Genomic DNA, 19567 nt, shown 5'->3' with positions numbered 1-19567 from the left:
GTGTGTGTGTGTGTGTGTGTGTGTGTGTGTGTGTGTGTGTGTGATCACACCAGGAAACAAAAAAAGGTAAAACACTAGCTATGTTCACGTAGACATGAGTAATCGAATTAACATTCTGATCTGATTCAGCCTGATCAGAATTATTTCGTAATCTGAATGTATTCTGAATAAGAGCCTGGTGCATGCAAAGTCTCGTCATAATTGGATCAATTCATTTTGTGCCCATATAAATGACATATTCAGATTATTTTATCTGAATACATTTTAATCTGATCACAAAATTTTGCACATGTAAACATTGCTAATGTGTGTGAGATTTATGATCAGAKATATTTATGCTACCATATTATTGGCAATTCCTTCCGTACTCTACTACCTACTCAATATGGTGTCTTTTGGACTGTGCAGAATGGTTCAAATGGCTTGGGGTGCATTAGCAAATTAMACTCTGGAAATTGTCTGCAAGCATCAGCTGCTCTAAAATTAGATTGTCTGTTTCTTCTGTTATTCCCTTCTTCTTACGTTGTCTAACACTATCTCGTGAGTCGTGTGTATCAGTGTGAATGGCATGTGTGAGGACTAATTTTAGCGTGTCCTCTTGTGTTCACTAAGAGCTCGGGCACTTCGCAGTGAGTTGTACTTGGCAAAGGACGTGATTGTGGGAGAGGACGTGGTGGCTCTCATTACAGCAGTAAGCTGCTGCTTAGGTTTTTATTGACGTAATGGGACGTAAGATTGAGCTGAGTCCACGCTGCGAGCTGATATGCCAATGCTAAAAGCATAGATGAAGCCCCCCCAACACACACACACACACACTCTCTCTCTCTCTCTCTCCCTCTCACTGTCTGTCAGCATGGCCTCTCAGCTCTTGAAGCCATTAAATTTGCAGCAGTGAACTAGAAAGAGAGAGTGAGACAGAGCTGGCTGCCCGCTGGAGAAAACAGCACGCAGGGAGAAGCATTTGAAACATGTCAACAAAAGCTTTTCCCCTCCCGTCAATTGAAATGGTGAAGATAATATGGAGAGTTTGKCTGTAAATGCATTCAAACCTAATATGAGTGATGGCTTGACAGCTTAAAGGAAATCAAAAATCATTACATTCAGATCAGATTAAATATTGTAAAGGATTGGTAAATTGTGTTTTTTTTTCTCTTCCCATTGCCTATTGTTTTATAACAAGAAATTCTGATAAATTCTTGAAGCTGAGCACCCAAAGCACACAGTGAAGTGCTCGTTACAGAAGTCTGTCGGGCGATTTTTTGGGGGTTATTTCTGATGCCTTTGTAGTCCTGTCTTTTTCTTCACTTAATCCCACCCGCCCTCCTGCTTCTGTGTCCTCGTGTCTCCTCCAGGCCAGGGATGATATATTGAATGGCTCCCACCCTGTCTCCTTTGATAAAGCCTGCGAGTTTGCAGGGATCCAGGCTCAGATCCAGTTCGGACCCCACGTGGAGCACAAACACAAGCCTGGATTCTTGGAGTAAGTTATCTTGATTAAAAGGTACAGTTTCTGAATCTCAATGTTTGATGCTTTTTGAACAGTGGTTATCACTTCCTGCCTTCGGGATTCACTCCTGTGGGAAGGCTCAGGTTAATGTCAGCTGTTACAGATGTGTTTGATACATGGACACTAAAGCACAATTGACCTCACGYGTAGAGGTATGCTAATTGGAAAGGAAATGCCTGTAGCCTAAGCTAGTAACCATGTAAAACATCCCACTTATCTCTGTAGCCTGAAGGAGTTCCTGCCTAAGGAGTACATCAAACAGAGAGGGTCTGAGAAGAAAATATTCCAAGTATGTATATTACACTGGTCGGCTGTTGAATTTTTAAAGCATTCTGTGTTTTTGAAATTCTTTGCAGTCCAGCTTTTTTTTCCTGAGTAAACATGCAAATTGGCTTAACGTGCACAGAATTCACACCAAAGCATTTCAAAATGCTGAGAAATATTGAGTTGCAACTGTCTTTTTTTTTTTGTCCAGGAGCATAAAAACTGTGGAGAAATGACAGAGATTGAGGCAAAAGTGAAGTATGTGAAGCTTGCTAGGTCTCTTCCAACGTACGGAGTGTCTTTCTTCCTGGTGAAGGTAAGAATTAAAAACAAGCTGATTCACTCCATTAAAGGGATAGTTTGAACTGTTTGAAGTGGGGCTCCGTAGAAAAGGTGGAAATACTTTACTGGCTTTAAACAATTCTTCTATTAAAGCTGCAGTAGGTAATGTTTAGAGAAATTGATTTTTTTTTTGTATTTGTTAAAACTGTCATTATGTCCTGACAGGTGAATATAAATCAGGTAATCCAGTGGTTAKACAGCCATTTGCAGAATTACATGTTGTAATGCAGCAGAGAGCAAGGGGGCCTGTAAGATGTGCTTGTTAAGATTTTCTGTCCCATTTCCTTAAAATTATCCAACTGCAGCTTTGACCTCAATTTGGAGGAAAAGATCAATTCTGACTGTACTGATGAAATTAAGGCTGATCCATGCAGGGTCGAGATCAAAATGGCTCACTACCATCTTATAACAAATCAAATCTCAAAAGTTTTATAACGATTTACGAAAATACACATTTTAACCTTCACAATGCTTTAAACTATGTGTCAAACTCAAGGCCACCAGGCCAAATCTGGCCCTCCTTAGCATATTTCCCAGCCCCAAAAGAAATACTTGTACTGTAAAAACAGTTTGATGGTTTCTCTTACAGTCACTGTATTTAGTGCATCGTTGTTTCTTTAGCAAGTCCTACCATCATCAACAGGTAAGATACTGACTGCACAAAACCTTTTCACAGAACCCCACTTAAAATATCTTACCCTTTAAGGTAAATGATTTTTTTTAAAAATCATGCTTACACATTTATTATTTTGCRTTAGTGTAACTCATGACATGTAATTGTAAAATAATAACGTGTTCAGTTAGCAAATACASGATTAAGACTTGAATGTAAATGTAAGAAACAAAGCAATGCAATACCCAGTGGCCGGGCAAAAGCCACAACCATTTATTTTTGTGTTAGGTCTGGCTAAGAACCAGGAAATGCAATACTATTTAACAGCAAGCTTCAGGATCTGATCTCTCCCTCTGAATGTTGGGGGGGTGTCTAATCCCATACTCCGTGATCAGATCCTCATTGACAAGTAATAAATTAATTGTACAGGCTTCTTGTATCTGTAAACAGTCATGTGATGGTATTGTTGTAGTGATTGGCAGTTCTGACTCAAAAGCTGCTGTGATACCCACTGTGATGGACTGTGCTGTCAAACAGGTATGAGAGCTTGTTTGAAGCACCAAAAGGCCTGTTATCACAGCAAATCAAGAGCGTTCTGAGTGGAAGCTCATGACAGTATAGCAGCTTTTTTTTTCTGTTCCGGTTTGGCGACACAAAAGTGGAATTGGAAAGTGAACGAGATAAAGATGCACAACCGAGCGTTATAAAAGCTTCCCGACAGCAGACTGTTTGGCTACGAACTTGCAGAAAATTGTGGGGGAGATGAGGAAGAGTGTAGCTGTCTGCGGGGGTCTTAATGGATGATAAATGGAGTGCTTGGCCTCGTAGTTAAAGCACACCGCCAGGTTCAAATTATCTTTGTGTGCAGTTTCTTTTTGGAAACTCATGAGTGCAAGCACAGACTGTGTTCAAAGAGGGAGATGTAGTGATGGAGATTTCAAGACTCTGCTAAATAATTCACTTCCGCTGCACTCTGCTCTCAGTGTTTGCAAAGGAAAAATCGACAACGTGGCACCGTTGAGGGATCTTTTTTTGTAACCTTCCATTTCTCATTTGTCAGTCTTTAATCACAGTATTTTCGGGGAGGATGCAGAGCGGCATAATAAGCTTAAACATAGGTTTGCTGCAGTCAAGTGTGCAGGTGCTTCAGCTGATTCTTTTTGGGGTTTTTTTTTTTGTTTGTTTGTTTGTTTTTCTTAAGCACATTTACCCTGAAATRTTTAAGGCTAACAATATGAAGTGGTATAATAAATCAGCTTTCCACTTCAAATTAGAAAAAGACACTTCTTGCTCGAACGCAGCCTTGAAAACCATGATGTTCAAATAATGTAACCTAAAACAATAAATGTTTGCACAAAAGAGGTCATGAAAATTGAAACAGTGTTATCTGTCCTTGGGTGTAAGAGAGCTTAGAATAAAACCGTTCCCCTGGTTTTCACACTATTGTCTTAAAAATCAGCAATGACCCCCGTGATAAAGAAAAACAAAAGCTCTGAGACGTTGCATTAATAAAGTTTTGACCTCCTCGCTGCTACACACCACTAATTTTCCCTCTGTCCTTCCCACCCCTGGAGGGTTGCCAAGCTCGGGCTTGGTGTCTGAAGTGAGCTGTAATAGATTTTCAGTGGGCAGCAGAGCTGGTGGAAGCACCACGCTGCTGTGCCGACAGTGACTCACGCCTGTGGAGACCCCTGTTCAATAAAGCAGCGGTTAAACAAGCCTGAGCTCATTGGGTCACTTCACAGCTGCTCTTCTCTTTAGCCGTTTGGGGCTTTGAGCCACACCGACAACATTTATGTTCCAGGTGCCGAGGAGCCTCGTAACTTATAACGCTAGTGCTGTGTAAAAAGTAAATGAAAACACAACTGAATGATTCGGTCAAACTTTTTAACGCGTATTTCATCTACAATGTATTGTGCCCTTTTTTAAGTAATTTTGTATTTGATGGCAGCAATGCTTCTCAAAAAAAGAGGGGCAACAAAACACAGCATCCAAAATCTGAAGGCTACATTAAAATCCAAGATGGCTGCCATAGCTAAAATGCAAACTTGTCCATAACTCAGTCATTTTTAGACATATTTGTCTCAAATTTGGGATGGTAGTAGATCACAGTGATCTCCAACAAACAGGAAATTCAAATCTTTATTTAAATTTGATGGCACGTGGCAAGCCCTTTCATAGTTGTTAACGATACGCGGTGTCTCAACTTTTCTGGGAATTGGGGCTGCGCTTCTTACACCTCGCAGGAATCGCCTGTGTTTAGCACCAACTCAGACTTTATCTGATGTTTGTCCTTTGTTTGATTTCCCCCAACAGGAAAAGATGAAAGGTAAAAATAAGCTGGTCCCAAGGCTTCTAGGGATAACCAAAGAGTCGGTGATGCGAGTTGACGAGAAGACGAAGGACGTGGTGCAGGAATGGCCCCTAACGACTGTCAAGAGATGGGCGGCCTCACCCAAGAGCTTCACCTTGGTATGGCGCGGCCGATGCCCTGCTCCGTTTTTTAAGCATGCATTCATATGCACGGCATGACTCCAGTTTCATTTCCCAACACACAGTCCCTTTAAAAATGTTGAGGCTTCACACTGGAATATTGAGCATTTTCAGCATGCTAGCCAGCTACTTTATCTGAGTTAACAATAGACTCCAGGGGGAGAATGTGCAGAATTTAGATGTATTATTTATCTGAGAGCTTTTTTCCCTTTTTTTCCCCCCCTAAAGCTGTTGGCTGTTTTCTTCTCATACTGGAAAGGGTTATTCCGTTTAAAGATTAATAGATCGTGAAAATTTTGCTACGATTTCCCTAGGTATATTTGCCATCATTGATTTAAAAAAATTTTTTATTAAAAGTATTAATAATACTCTTGTGTTTCCACAAAACACTTTGAAGTAAGCAGTTCTCAGATTCACTACGTTTCAGATGCAATCAGCTCTTTAGAAAAATGGGACACTCCAAAATAGCCATTTTTTTCCTTAAGAGCTGAAATRATGAAAGCGCTGCCAAATGTATTCTGTCCCTCACCCCCCAAGTGATGCATTTGTCTGTCTGTGCACACATTTCCCCACTCCTTCTAATACATACAGATTATGTTTTCATCTCAGCAGATATGCTGTAGCTTAAAGAACCTTGTTTCTGATGCATTTTAAAGGATTTTGGCGAGTACCAGGAAAGTTACTACTCTGTTCAGACTACAGAGGGAGAACAGATATCCCAATTGATCGCTGGGTATATTGACATCATTCTTAAAAAGGCAAGTGCAACTAAAAAAAAAAGCATCCTTGAGTTAACACAGTCATCTGGTTTTCTGTACAAGTACAAATCAATGCTTGCTGTGATGTCCCACCTGCTTTCAGAAGCAGAGTAAAGATCGTTTTGGCCTTGAGGGGGACGAAGAGGCCACCATGCTGGAGGAATCTGTTTCCCCTAAAAAGTAAGTAGTGTTTATGTACTGTCTGCTGGAACAACCCAAAAAGTGCTGACCACTTTCATTTATGAGCACAGTCTGGTGGTTCTTGAAGCATTTTGAACCTTAATGTTTAATTATCCATGTAATCACATTTGTGCCAGTTCAGTGTAGTTCTTAAACAAGAGAGTTAGGTTCAAATAAAGCAGACAAACAGTTCTTTTAATGTTTAGGTTTATAAAATGTCATTTGTTAAAGCGAATCCTATGAAATTTTTGCTCGCTTTAGGGTAGCACCGTAGAATTGYAGTCCTGCTTAGAATAACTTAAGATATCACACAGGTTAAAATATCAGCTATTAGTGTTCTCGTATTTACTGCCATCAAAGGTGAATGAGCGAGMATTTTTCTGTTAGCAAAAWATTTCACAAACCACTTGATAAATTTCAAYGAAACTCTCAGAAATGAATTTCTGCATTTACATCGGCAACTGATTACTTTTGGTGTCAGTTCAGTTTATGATGGCTTCCACAGCTTAGCAACCTTAGCATACACAAAAATGTCTATAACTTAGTCTGTTTTACAGATACTAATATAAAATCTGGTGTGGAARTAACTGAGAGAAATTCACAGCAGATGCTTTGAGCATTAAACTATTGTGTGAGACCTTTGTTGAAAACTTTRCCATTAACTATTGGAGGTGTCCTTTTCCATCTKTTAGCAAAATATTTCATAAAMAAAYAGACCGATTTAAATGAAACTTTCAGAACGTAGTCATTGGGTGTTCATCTACAACTGATTATTTTTTGTAATCCATATAGACATCCTCTCCACTCGTGTTTGCTTGTGCAACTTCAGTGCTTCTCTTATCCTGTTCTCATGGCTCAGGGCCTTTCACCTGAGCTGCAGATAGAAAAATAACTATGCAGAAGGTGAGGAATTGACATGGGACCTTAGTAATTGATCAAAATTTGATATTCTTGCTTCAGAGGTTCCATCAAGTTCAGCTTGTGGTACAGTTATAAATTTCTCTAACGCGTTTGTGTCGAGAACTAAACGTTTAATTTGAAGCAATGCGGAAAAATTTTTTATTTTTTGGATGTGATGGATTCTAAAAATGCTTCTCAAAAATGAACTTCTTTCTCCTCACTCCTCATGAACTCACACACACACACACATACACACACACGCATACACACACACACACAAAGAGAAAATATTTAGGATCTTTCCTGAAATTGATTTTAGGGGGTTGCAGGCATGAGGATGAGAAAGAACGGAGACACAGAAGTTTGCTGGAGTGTGAAAGCAGTGCTGCACTTGAAACACATCTCTACAGCACAATTGATTCCGTGGCTCCTCGGTGTCCAACRCTACCAAAGTGTGAACGAGAGACAGAGTTTGGAAATATGTTTTCACAGGAAATCCTCATCTATTTTTAAAGTATTTTCTGTCAAACCAGGGCTGGGTATTATGCCACTTATTTGGGGGGGGGGGGGGGGGTCGACTCGTGTTGTGGACCTCATTTCAAAAACATAATTGCTGCTTCTCTAAACAAGCTGTAATTAACCATTAGTCAGAAGCATCTRTTGGGTATAAAAAACACATTTTTCTGTGCTGTGTTTGCTCTAAGGTCTGCTCACTGTGGGTGCTTAAAATTTATTATATGGTAATTATCAATTTGTAATTTTTTGCAATCAAAATTAATTAAGCACATGTTATGAAATTGTTTATTTTTTAACCATAATTTATGATTTTGCTATCTTAATCATGATTCTGCTTGTAAAAAATGGAGGCAACAAACACACCAATGTGTCAGTTTGTGATTTGTTAAAACCATAAGGTGTAAAACAAAATGATCAAGACATGCTAACCATTGTTTAGGTTAAATTACATAAATTAAAAGTAAAATGAGTCACCATCCCTGAATATTTCCATCTGTATTCCCTACACATCTGCATGTGTCAGGCGTGTACATGGAAAATGGGGCTCTAAAACAATAAAAAAAACAGCTTTAAAATAACTAACTTTATCTCTCACTTCTATTTATGTGCCTTCAATATTAGATCCACAATCTTGCAGCAGCAGTTCAACAGGGTAGGCCGTGTGGAGCATGGGTCAGTGGCCCTTCCTGGTATCATCCGATCCGGCTCTGTTGGTGGCCCCGACACATTCAATCTGGGCTCCATGCCCTCTGCCCAGCAGCAAATCACCACCGGGCAGATGCACAGAGGACACATGCCTCCCCTGGTGAGTGGGATTCTGTTTATCTGAAATATAAAAAAAGATGAAACAATGCAATGTTTTGTTTATGCCTATTATTTTAGAATTTAAAGCACTAAAACACAATAATAAAAAGCAATATTCTCATGTTTTATTGCGAAGTTTAAATTGTTCTTTACTGCCGCTGCGACTGCAAAATAAACCGCAGTAAACTTCAGCATGGTAACTCATTTGTCTAATGTGGTTTGTGGAAATGTCACAACAAGTTTGACAACTCTCTATTCAGGCCGCTTCTGTTTATCCCTGCGTGTGTGTCACTGTTGTTTGCTGTCGACAGAGCCTGGCCCAGCAGGCTTTAATGGGAACCATCAATAGTAGCATGAAAGCTGTGCAGCAGGCCCAGTCTGACCTGGGACACGTAGACAATCTGCCTCCACTAGGACACGACTTGGTGAGTGTTGCAGAATTTTACAAGTAGTATCATGATGGATCCAAAATGTTTAAAAAGCCTGGAGAAATAACATTTTCTGTGAAAATGCAGTGTGAGTGATAAGTGCTGAATGGTGAAGAATCTAAAACAGAGTTGTTAAAGCTAAAGAAAAGCTGATTGCACGCTAAAAAACAAAAAGGAGCAAACCATTAACTAAACCTTGAAGTAGCAAAACACTAGGAAAGTAGCTAAAGTATAAAAGTAGCTAAAAATTAAAGATACTATAAAAAGACAAAAATGGTGCACGCATGCTGGAAGCAGTTTTAAACAAGATGTCACATCTTTTTGAAGGAATCGAAACGATCTATTACTCAGGAGAGAAGATTTGTAAATAAAATAGAACTATTTTGAAAAGTATAAATGTACAAAATGTCATACCCGACTTCTGAAGGAGATAAACAATTTGATGTATGAACAGAACAAAAACACAAAGAAAGCAGAACGAGTTTGATTGTAACAAAAAAAAATAAATGTGACTATAAAAAATACAGGAAACCAATAGTATGATTGCTGAATTGGAATCTACACAGTTAGACATACACCCACAATCACAGCCATAGGTTTGTTAACTAGCCTAGTCCTTTGATCACGAGTCAATATGAGATGTAAATCTCCCACTGTGATGAATCCTAAAAAAAACTCTTGTTTTCCTCCTCCAAAAGGCATCCAGGGTTTGGGTTCAGAACAAAGTGGATGAGTCCAAACATGAAATCCACTCTCAGGTTGATGCCATCACTGCTGGAACGGCTTCTGTGGTCAATCTCACAGCGGGTGAGTCCCCAGGAAAATGCTGAACAGCTTGAAGATGACACAAACTTGTCACTTTCAGTTTCATTTCAACGGCTGAATTCAGGTTTATGAAGTTTGTTCGGAGTGCACGACTTAATAAAGGTTTTTATTTCTTTGATCTATTTCTACTGAATGTTTGTCTCAGGTACTGTATGTGTTCCACCAAGCTTTAATCTAAACTTGCCATCTGTGAGTTTCACTTAAGACCCCTCCACTATCTAATTCAAAGTTGGTTTTTTATGTCTTTTTCTTCACGGCTACTTGCTCCGTCAATGCCCTCAGCTCTATGGAGCCATTTCAAATAGGCTCTAATTATGACACTGATGTGCATGTTAAAGGGAATGACACACAAGCTGCCCTGTGGCTTTGCTAAATCAATGCTGCAGCAGTTTGGTGAATTAAGATGCACAGCAGAGATGCAAAGGTTGATGTAGTTTGCTATGACAGCTGCCTCTCCTCTTCAGGTGAGCCAACGGAGACCGACTACACAGCGGTGGGCTGCGCCATCACCACAATCTCCTCCAACCTCACGGAAATGTCTAGGGGAGTCAAGCTCCTGGCCGCATTAATGGACGACGAGGTGGGAAGTGGACACAAGTTGATGGGCGCTGCCAGGATGCTGGCAGGAGCCGTGTCAGATCTGCTCAGATCTGTTGAGCCTGCAGCCGCTGAGGTGAGATCCCTACTGATTGCTTTGGATATTTTTTTCTATTTTTTTTTTCTTTTCAGTATTGTTTTGGATTTTATCCCCAACTTTATTTCCTACAAATCCAAAAAAAAGGTTGAGTTTCTTTTTAAAGGGATCCACGATTAGTTGTAACATTAAACTTTATTTGATAAACATTTATTTTAACTGTAAAATAAATACTGTAAAAATACTGTAGGCTGTTTAGTTTTGTAAATTTTTAAAWATATATTTTAACACGGACGGAGCCATTTTATTTACACGCAAAGCATTCTGGGTAAATGATKACATCAACTAGGTCATTGGTGCGAGGAGCTAAATCCACCCTGAAGGTTAATCTTGGATAATATCTGATGATTGACTCTKTTAAATGAAACCAGAGAGCRCTGACAGAGAGGAGAAGGTAGAAATGACTCAGCCTGTAACTGAAAATATAGATGGAGGACAACAGAGCTGCTTCATGGAAGAAGAACCTCAGCTTAACCTGTTAGCCTTCGCGCTAGCCCTCATGTTATATTGCCTTATATGTATTAGCTCGGCGCTAGCGAGACAAACTAGCTAAACTGAGGTCTTCCATCCTTATTGTCAGTTGCAGACTGTCATTTTTGCGTTCCCCTCTCTGTCATGTGGATGGAGGACCTCAGTGACAAGAGGAGAATGTGTAGTGCTGAGCTAATATGGTGATAGTGTCGGGGCTAACGCTAAAGCTAACAGGCTAAGCTGAGGTTTTCTTCCATGAAGCAGCTCTGTTGTCCATCCATATTTTCAGTTACAGTCATTTCTATCTTCTCCTCTCTGTCAACGCTCTCTGATTTCACTTTAAAGAGCCAATGATCAGATATTGTCCAAGATTAACCTTCAGGGTGGATATAGCTCGCTAGCAGCCTCATGCCGATGACCTAGTTTATGTCATCATTTACCCAGAATGCTTTGCGTGTAACTAAAATGGCCCCATCCGTGTAATATATTTTTAAACTTTTAGTTTRAAAATTATAAAAACTGAACATCCTACAGTATTTTTACAGTCTTTAGTTTACAGTTAAAGTATATGTTTATCATATAAAGTCTAATGTTACAACTAATCGGGGATCCCTTTAACAACGCCACAGTGAAGATGCATTACAGAGTTTTTATTTTTCTGATCCTGTTTTAGATTATTTTTGGAAGGTCGGTGCGAGAACAGGCCAGGCTTGGTGTAATGAATGTGCTGATGTCATCTCTTTGCAGCCCAGACAGACGGTGCTGACTGCAGCAGGAAGCATCGGACAAGCCAGCGGGGACCTGCTCCGTCACATGGGGGAGGGCGAGACTGACGAGAAGTTCCAGGTTGGACGCAGTCCTCTCATTGTTTCTATGACAGTGTCAGCCAGACAGGAAGTTCCACACAGGCCTATACTCCCAGGCCTCTCGTAAAAATGTCGATACACACTTATGTAATTACCCCAGGCTTTGTTATTAGCTTGACACTTTAGGTGGGTTTGTAACAGAGCATCAAAGAGAAGAGGGAAACATGAGTACAGTGTTTAAGACCTCTGTTTTAGCTGCTTTCACTGTCTGCTTCTTTTATTCTCCGGCATTGAAATTTTTTTACGTGCCATGTTCACCTCAGTTTATTCATCCTCTCACATCTCGCCTACCTTTTCTTTTTATTGGTAATTGCTTTAAAGAGAGCTCGTGCATCATCTACATCCTTGGTTTCATTGATGTTAAGCTAGAATTCTTCAACTGCATTAACATGCTGCAATTCATTTTCTGCACCTAATAATTTTCTCCCATCACAGAGCTTAGAGGGGAATTCAAAATGCCCCCAGTCCGTAAGATTTTAAGAAAACCTAACTTATTTTAAGATGACTTAAAAATTAAGTAATGTTCTGACTTTTATTTTGGTGTGTGACTGTACCTAGGAATTAGAAATATCACCATTGAAAATTGGGTTGATACGTCAAAATTCAAGATGGCCACGAGCACAAATACATTTGAGGAAACTATACTTTCTAGTTTTTATTTTGCTTGAAAGTATAGTTTCCTCAAATGATCAGGGTGGGCAAAGATTAAACTATGGTGGGCACGCCATTGTAGGCCATGCCATGTCTCTGCCATTGCGTCTGCTTGCTCCTCTCGCCAAAATCGGTCACTTTGTGCCACCTTGGACAAGTAAACTAAAACCTACCTCTGACCTTATACACAGTGTAACTCCTATTTGAATATCTTGTTCCACAACATTTAGTTTTATTTGCATTCCCTGTTCTATCCCAGTCCAGAAAAACACTCAAAAATGTCAAACATTCACTATTCAAATCCCTCAGTGATGGAGGGACATCAGTGTACTGCTTGTATAGATTAGATTCATCATTCAACATTCTTTTTCTTTTTTTTATCTGTTTGATGTTTTTTGTAAGAGAGCCATAGTTGAGCGCAGTAGATGCACTGTAATCCCGGTAAACCAGCTGAACAAAAGGGATTGAAAACATTTACTCTCCTGGTCCCCTTAGTTGCATGTACACAGCTGTGCTTGGTTTCAGTGAAGGACACTGATTAATATGTTGCAGGACACCCTGATGAATCTGGCCAAAGCCGTAGCCAATGCAGCTGCCATGTTGGTCCTGAAGGCCAAGAATGTGGCCCAGGTGGCCGAGGACACCGTGCTGCAGAACCGTGTGATTGCAGCTGCCACTCAGTGCGCCCTGTCCACCTCACAACTGGTCGCCTGCACCAAGGTACCGATCCACAGTTTGGTCCACTCCAAACAAAGGARTGTACCGGTAGTTTAAATTTATTATTTGTTATCACCCGCTCCCATTATAGGGAGGTAAACAAGTGTATGCCTTTGTCTGTGTGTATGTTCATTTTTGTGTTTGTTGGCTAATGAAACACATGGAAAGTAATCAGTAAATGTACATGTACATGCTAGGTTTTTGGAGTCAATCAGATTTAAGATGTCTACTACAGTAAACATATATTAACAAACACAGAAAGGGCTATAACTCTGTCTAAAATATAGATTTTGAGCTAAAAATGTGTATGATAGTAGCTGTCATTACTAGTGGTGACCTGATACCAGCATTTTTACAAGTACTCACACTCATACCAATTTTTACCCCAATATCTGAAAACGATACCAGTATCTGTATTGATATTTCACTCATTGTGTCACAGTTTACATTTCAAGTGGATAATTTATCTGTTTCATGTTTAAGAAAGTTATACAACATGGGCTGTGTAAGGAGAGCCACCTTGTTCTAAATAAAAGAAATGAGTATTTAAAACCATTGTGTAATTAACTCAGTAAGTACTATGTATCAGCAAGTACCCAAGCTGAAGTACTGAAAAAAAACTGGTATCGGGACAACTTTAGTCATTACCATCCCAAATCCCAAGCACGAACAGAACATGTAAGATCTTTATGCAGAAATTTGCTGTGCATTAGGCAAATGAGGTTGTAGGGGTTAACCTACTCTTCTCATAACAAAAGTTATAAGGAAATTCATGGGTTCTTCTGTTTAAGGAAAAACACCTTCTCTGTGTAAATATGAGAGAAACCACCCACAATAAGTGAACGTACKCAGGAATTTAAGTTGATCTAAAATTAATGATTTTTATTTACAGAATCAAATAAATTACTAATGTACTGCTTGTTGTGGTTTCAAATTTTGTTGTGAGTTAAAACATCAACAAAAACAGGTATGCGTCCGCACTAATTAATGTCGAAATGACAACTCTAACAGAAACGGCAGAACTTCAGGTTTAAGGTCTTAATAAACCAAATGTTTGCAGGTACATGAAACTTACATGGCAAGGTTTAAGTTTAAGAGATAGAAAGAAAGGAGGAGGTTAGCCCTAACTTTTTATCTTATCAAAACGAGAGAAAACCAGAACGAACACTTGGGCCTCAGCCGACGCGTCAGCCCGAACTCCGGTACACTAGTCAAAACATTCAGCTTTTACCTGGAGGTGTCTTGACCATCAGGTTAAGCTATAGGAAGAATTCACCCAGGTTGGTAAGAAACTCTGGTCAGGGTCCTTACTTCCAGTAACTTCCAAAGGTTTGATTTTCAGCGTCTCCGAAGATCTGTTTTTGTCCGAAGGAGAGAGTCAGATCCAATTCGGCTTTCTCTTTAAAATAAAAGACTTCTCATCAGAAGTTTTAAAACAAAATTAAATGGAGCTTCAAAGCTGGTTGTTTTGGATCACGATTGAAGGTATCGTRAGCCGAGGCAAGAGATTTGCTCTGGTATTTGCTCCTACAATGTGCATGTGTTGTGTTATTCTCACATTACATGTAATTCTTCAAAAGACATGAAGTGTTTGATCTATCTGAATTACTGATGACCTTTTTGTGTCAGGTGGTGAGTCCAACCATCAGCTCCCCGGTGTGTCAGGAGCAGCTGGTCGAGGCCGGCAAACTGGTGGACCGATCTGTCGAGACCTGTGTGAAAGCCTGCCGCTCGGCCAGCGACGACGGCGAGCTCCTGAAGCAAGTGGCCACGGCAGCCGGCGTGGTGAGCCAGGCCCTCGGCGACCTGCTGCAGCACGTCCGCCACTACGCCAGCTGTGGGGAGCCCATCGGACGCTACGACCAAGCCACGGACACCATCATGAACGTGACCGAAAACATTTTCTCTTCCATGGGCGATGCTGGTGAGCTGTGAAGGAGTCGCCAAAGCCAATGAGCTGATTGCTGTGGAATGCTTGCTTTAAGTTGACCTGTTTGTGATGTGTTTTGACTGCATCAGGCTGCCTCACATATGTATTAACTGCATTTATCTTCACGTTAAACAATCTTAAAAGTCCTCCATGCATATTTGAAGCTCAGGTTGGTTGTTTTGATTTGAGTCATGAGGCTGAAGTATTTTTCAAAGCGAGTCATTTCCCAGGGGGTCGCCAGAGACATGTCATCCAAAACCACTACAGAGTTCCTGGTCTGGTCTCAATCAGCATCAGGGAGCCTTTGAAATTTAACAGGAAACATATGACATGGGAATTTTTTTAGGAACACAAACCATTTTTTCTTCAATAAATTCTCATTAGAACAAAGGCAAACTGTAGAATTACCAGATAAGCATTCAGTGCTGAAAGGACTGGCTCGATCCCAAAGATGTCGGATGTAGGGTTGTAGAAGTCTTCCATTAACTTACTCTGTGGGTTATTTAAAGCTTGAGGTGGGAGTTACGGAGCGCAGCTTTTTATAGCAGATGTGTGGGGAGGTGTTACATATATTCCAATGATTTTTATGTCTGTGAGAGAGGGGTGAGTCATCGGAAATCTTAAGCTAAAAGAGGAGATAAAGGTGAACATAATGTGAATCCACAGGATGAGGAAACTTAGGGGGATTTCTCACTGAATGAACAAGAAAATGATGTTATATAAGAACTAATTTAGTTGAAAGATGTACAGACTTTTACTATTTTCAATGAGATTTTAGAAATCTTGTTGTATTTCTAGTTGCATTAGTGTTAATAGTAGGGCTAGATTTCAAAAGGGAGATATTTTGTACAAACTAGATAAATTAAGTCCTGTTCACAATGATACTCAGAAATATAACACTTGACAAGTCAAAAGTCTGAACAAACATTTTCATTGAAAATGAATGAATAGGTGTTTAAATGGTGCTTTTTGATCTGTGTGTCGACATTATGAAGTGTTAAGAGAAGTGAAACTATTAAGGTGCAGCCACACCAATCAGTCACTGTTCGGATTCAGATTTGTGCTGCATTTAGCTTGAGTTTCCTTAAGAATACTGACATGGCTAATGAGTGATCTGATGTGTAAACACCTCTTTTAAACGGTTGAGGTTATCTAGATTACAAACATAATATCTAACTCAAATAATCAAAATCTGTTTTGCGTCATAAACTGATCCTCAGCTTGAAAATGAACTTTCCCAATTTGCTGGCATTTGATCTGATCCCTCCAGCAGCTTCATCAGGGCTGTGTGGATTTCCATGCTGATTTGTGGCTGTGTATATGAACAGGAGAGATGGTGCGGCAGGCTCGGGTGTTGGCCCAAGCCACCTCGGATTTAGTCAATGCCATGAGGTCGGATGCAGAGGCAGAGGTTGATGTTGACAACTCAAAGAAACTTCTCGCTGCAGCCAAACTCCTGGCTGATGCCACGGCTCGGATGGTGGAGGCTGCTAAGGTGATCGACTTTTACTAAAGAGCTGTTATGTTTTGTTTATTACTTTATTGTCATATGGGGCACCAAGTGTAAAATAAAATGATAAAAAATGTTACTAACACATTTTCATTATTTAGCTCACTTTGAGTGTGTCTTATTATGATGTCATCATCCTGAGACAATAACAACCGCAAACTCTGCTAACGCTGCTAATGCAGCTACACTTCCCTGCAACACATAAAACTTGCAGTTGCGGCCGGTGTCCGAGCTGCACTCCAAATTGCCGGACCACAGGTACCATTTATATTATTTAAATGATCACATTTTCAATTAGAATATTTAATGACATCTTCGGCAGTGTTAGCAGCGTTAGAAAGCAACCACTTTTGTTAGCAGCGGTTGCTTTTGTCTCAGGATGGTGAAATCGGAAGAGCCACGTACGACTGCATTCCATTGCGAAACACTAAAATGTAAACTTCAACATTTAGCCACAACATTTAAGATTTAACTTTTACATGTTGGTTTTACACTTTTAGATTTAGGATTTAATAGTTATTTATTATGTAACATTTTTATTTAACATTTRGAAAAAAATAAGCAAAATGTACAAACTGGGAGCTAAATAATTAAATGTTAGTGGAAAATCTTTAACTAGAATTTTACACTTAGAAAGTGAGCTAAATAATGAAAATGTGTTAGTGACATTTTTTTTATTTTATTTTACACTTGGCACCCCATATTGTCATTATTTTAACCTCTGTTTTTTTTCTGAAATTAAGTTCAGTCTCTAAATATGGCATGGTTATGTATGAGTTATGGTTAAAGATCATAACTTAATTATTTCCCTTTGGTTTAAAAGAAAAACAAGTCTTTGCAACAGTGAATAACGTTTCTTTTTAAAACCCAAGTTCAAAGTAGGCAGTGGCGGTGGCTTTTAATGAGCCCTTGGTAATGTTGAGCCAGAATATTATCAGTGTGAAATACCCATGCAAGTGAAACACGGGTGTATAGCTCGTTAGGATGCGTTTGATCTGTGACACATTAATCATCACATCACTGCCATTATCAAAGAGGAAGTGAGGATCTGACAGTTTCCATGGCAACTGTCTGATAGCAGAGTTAAATGCCTCTTTGCATCGATCCCTTTTAAATGTACAATATGAGCAGAGTTGATCAACTTTCATTGCAAGGATCCGGTAGCTATTGTTCACTTCTGGATCAACAGTGTGCGTCATGGCTGTGTGTGTTTGCACATTTGCACATGTATGCATGAATGTGTGGTTTTTCTCCCCTCAGGGGGCAGCTGCCTACCCGGAGAATGAGGACCAGCAGCAGAGACTCAGGGAGGCAGCTGAGGGGCTACGTGTTGCCACTAATGCTGCAGCTCAAAACGCCATAAAGAAAAAACTAGTCACTCGGCTTGAGGTGAGTCAGCGGAGGAAACGTGTTCTCATCATTCAACCTTTAACCAGGCTTTAAATCCTCGCTTCGCCTTGCTGTAGATACAAAGACTTTTTTTATATAAACACCAAAGATGATCACAAATAAATAAATGCCTTGCATTTGTTTTTACGAGTGTAAACCATTTTTTTAAAAATATGCATATGCTTTTTCTTCCTTCACCACGACACTGAGCTATAAATCCCATTAATGCTCTGAATGAACTRTCTTTGTAAAGATCTGTGTTTAGCCCTCAGTATCAGTTTGTCCCTAATGACTACCACCTCTCTGCTCTGGAGCACCCAATGTTCAATTTCCCAGGCACATAAACTATTCATTACCCGAGGGCTGGGATAAGTCTGCTATCAGACATGCATCTCAGCCTGCCTACTTGCATCAGATGGTCTCAGTAATGGTGCTAATGGTCGCCTCCATCACAGCAGCTTGTAAGCCAGTCAAGAAGAATGTTATTAATCTCCGAGTGTGCTTGTAACAATTACCTCACAAACAATTCMGACCTCTTCATTTTGGAGCGTCAAGACAAAGTAAATGACTCAGTGGTTGAGCATGTATGCATTTTCTTTTTTTTTATGTGCATTCTGTAAATAATGTTACSCAGAATATTTATACAGTATAAGTACCAAATCCTTCCTTAAAGCGACAGACGGACTATTGGAAGTGGGGATCTGTGCAAATGTTCTACACAATATCTTTAAAAGGGGTGGGRCATATTATGCAAAACCGACTATTTTAAGCTTTATATCATGCTACAACCCTCACAAAAAAACATTCCCAGAGTTTAGTTTTGACTAATTCATGCATGTTGGAGAAATCCTTGAATCTCCTGTAATAGCCATTCAGAGTTTCCTAAACATTTGCTGGTACAAAGCCCCGCCTATTTACACAAAGCTCCTCCCTGGAGCTCAGTCCCCAGCCGAGCCCCCGCTCCACAGAGCACCCTTCTTCAGAAGCATTGTTGTGAAGACGTGCTGAAGTGGGAGTGTCAGAAATGGCTGGAGGTTCTTAAAGAGACTGAGGCTAATTTCAAGGCATTTAGATGCAAAGTCAAATTTATCTTTGATACATACAGCATTTTCATAACAACTGAAGTAAAATAATTACCTGATTGTGGTATTGAATTGAACTATGTACCTGAAAAATACAAAATCCCTCACCTTTTTAAGCAGCATCAGTATGGAGAAATTGTTTAATTCTGACCAGATTGTTGGGCTAATAGCTAGTCTGAGTGGAGCTAAAACCATAGTTGATTGCTGCTGTCAGCAACTCTAATCTCAATAATGTCTTAGTAATTTGATTCTTCTTTACAAATTTTAATTTGATGTCTCTTTTTTTATAATTATTTACATAAAAGGATCTGGTTCCACTGAAGGTCAGGCAGGCCCCAACTCTTCCTGTTTTTTAAAACTTGCTTAAAAACACATTTCTTCTCTTTGGCTTTTAACCCAGAGTGATTTAGCATCTGTGTTTTAATACTGTACTCTTTTTCTGGTATCTGTGATTTTTGTACTGTTTTATTTTTTGTGTTTTATTTTATATATTTTTACAGCACTTCGGTCAACTGCTATGTTGTTTTTTAAGTGCTTTAGAAATAAAATGGTATGGTATGGTATGGTATGGTACGGTACGGTACGGTACGGTACGGTACGGTACGGTACAGTATGGTATGGTATGGT

The 19567-nt window shown here is 39.7% G+C and overlaps 1 protein-coding gene across 6 annotated transcripts in view; it reads left to right on the top strand.

Annotated features, from left to right (window-relative positions):
• tln2b (talin 2b) overlaps positions 1 to 19567 on the top strand; it is a 115502-nt gene that overhangs the window by 60271 nt on the left and 35664 nt on the right. For all 6 annotated transcript variants that reach the window (XM_014003596.1, XM_014003594.1, XM_014003593.1 and 3 more), the window contains exons 7-21: positions 1353 to 1480; positions 1733 to 1796; positions 1983 to 2087; positions 5043 to 5198; positions 5876 to 5977; positions 6081 to 6157; positions 8195 to 8378; positions 8689 to 8802; positions 9504 to 9612; positions 10095 to 10303; positions 11543 to 11641; positions 12865 to 13032; positions 14659 to 14953; positions 16288 to 16454; positions 17730 to 17858. In XM_014003596.1, coding sequence (XP_013859050.1) covers positions 1353 to 1480; positions 1733 to 1796; positions 1983 to 2087; positions 5043 to 5198; positions 5876 to 5977; positions 6081 to 6157; positions 8195 to 8378; positions 8689 to 8802; positions 9504 to 9612; positions 10095 to 10303; positions 11543 to 11641; positions 12865 to 13032; positions 14659 to 14953; positions 16288 to 16454; positions 17730 to 17858 — 2106 coding nt within the window. The remainder of the gene's footprint in view (positions 1 to 1352; positions 1481 to 1732; positions 1797 to 1982; positions 2088 to 5042; positions 5199 to 5875; positions 5978 to 6080; positions 6158 to 8194; positions 8379 to 8688; positions 8803 to 9503; positions 9613 to 10094; positions 10304 to 11542; positions 11642 to 12864; positions 13033 to 14658; positions 14954 to 16287; positions 16455 to 17729; positions 17859 to 19567) is intronic.

The sequence above is a fragment of the Austrofundulus limnaeus genome, unplaced genomic scaffold (genome assembly GCF_001266775.1).
Source record: "Austrofundulus limnaeus strain Quisiro unplaced genomic scaffold, Austrofundulus_limnaeus-1.0 Scaffold19, whole genome shotgun sequence".
NCBI classification, from domain to species: domain Eukaryota; kingdom Metazoa; phylum Chordata; class Actinopteri; order Cyprinodontiformes; family Rivulidae; genus Austrofundulus; species Austrofundulus limnaeus.
This window is presented reverse-complemented; position numbering and strand designations above follow the sequence as displayed.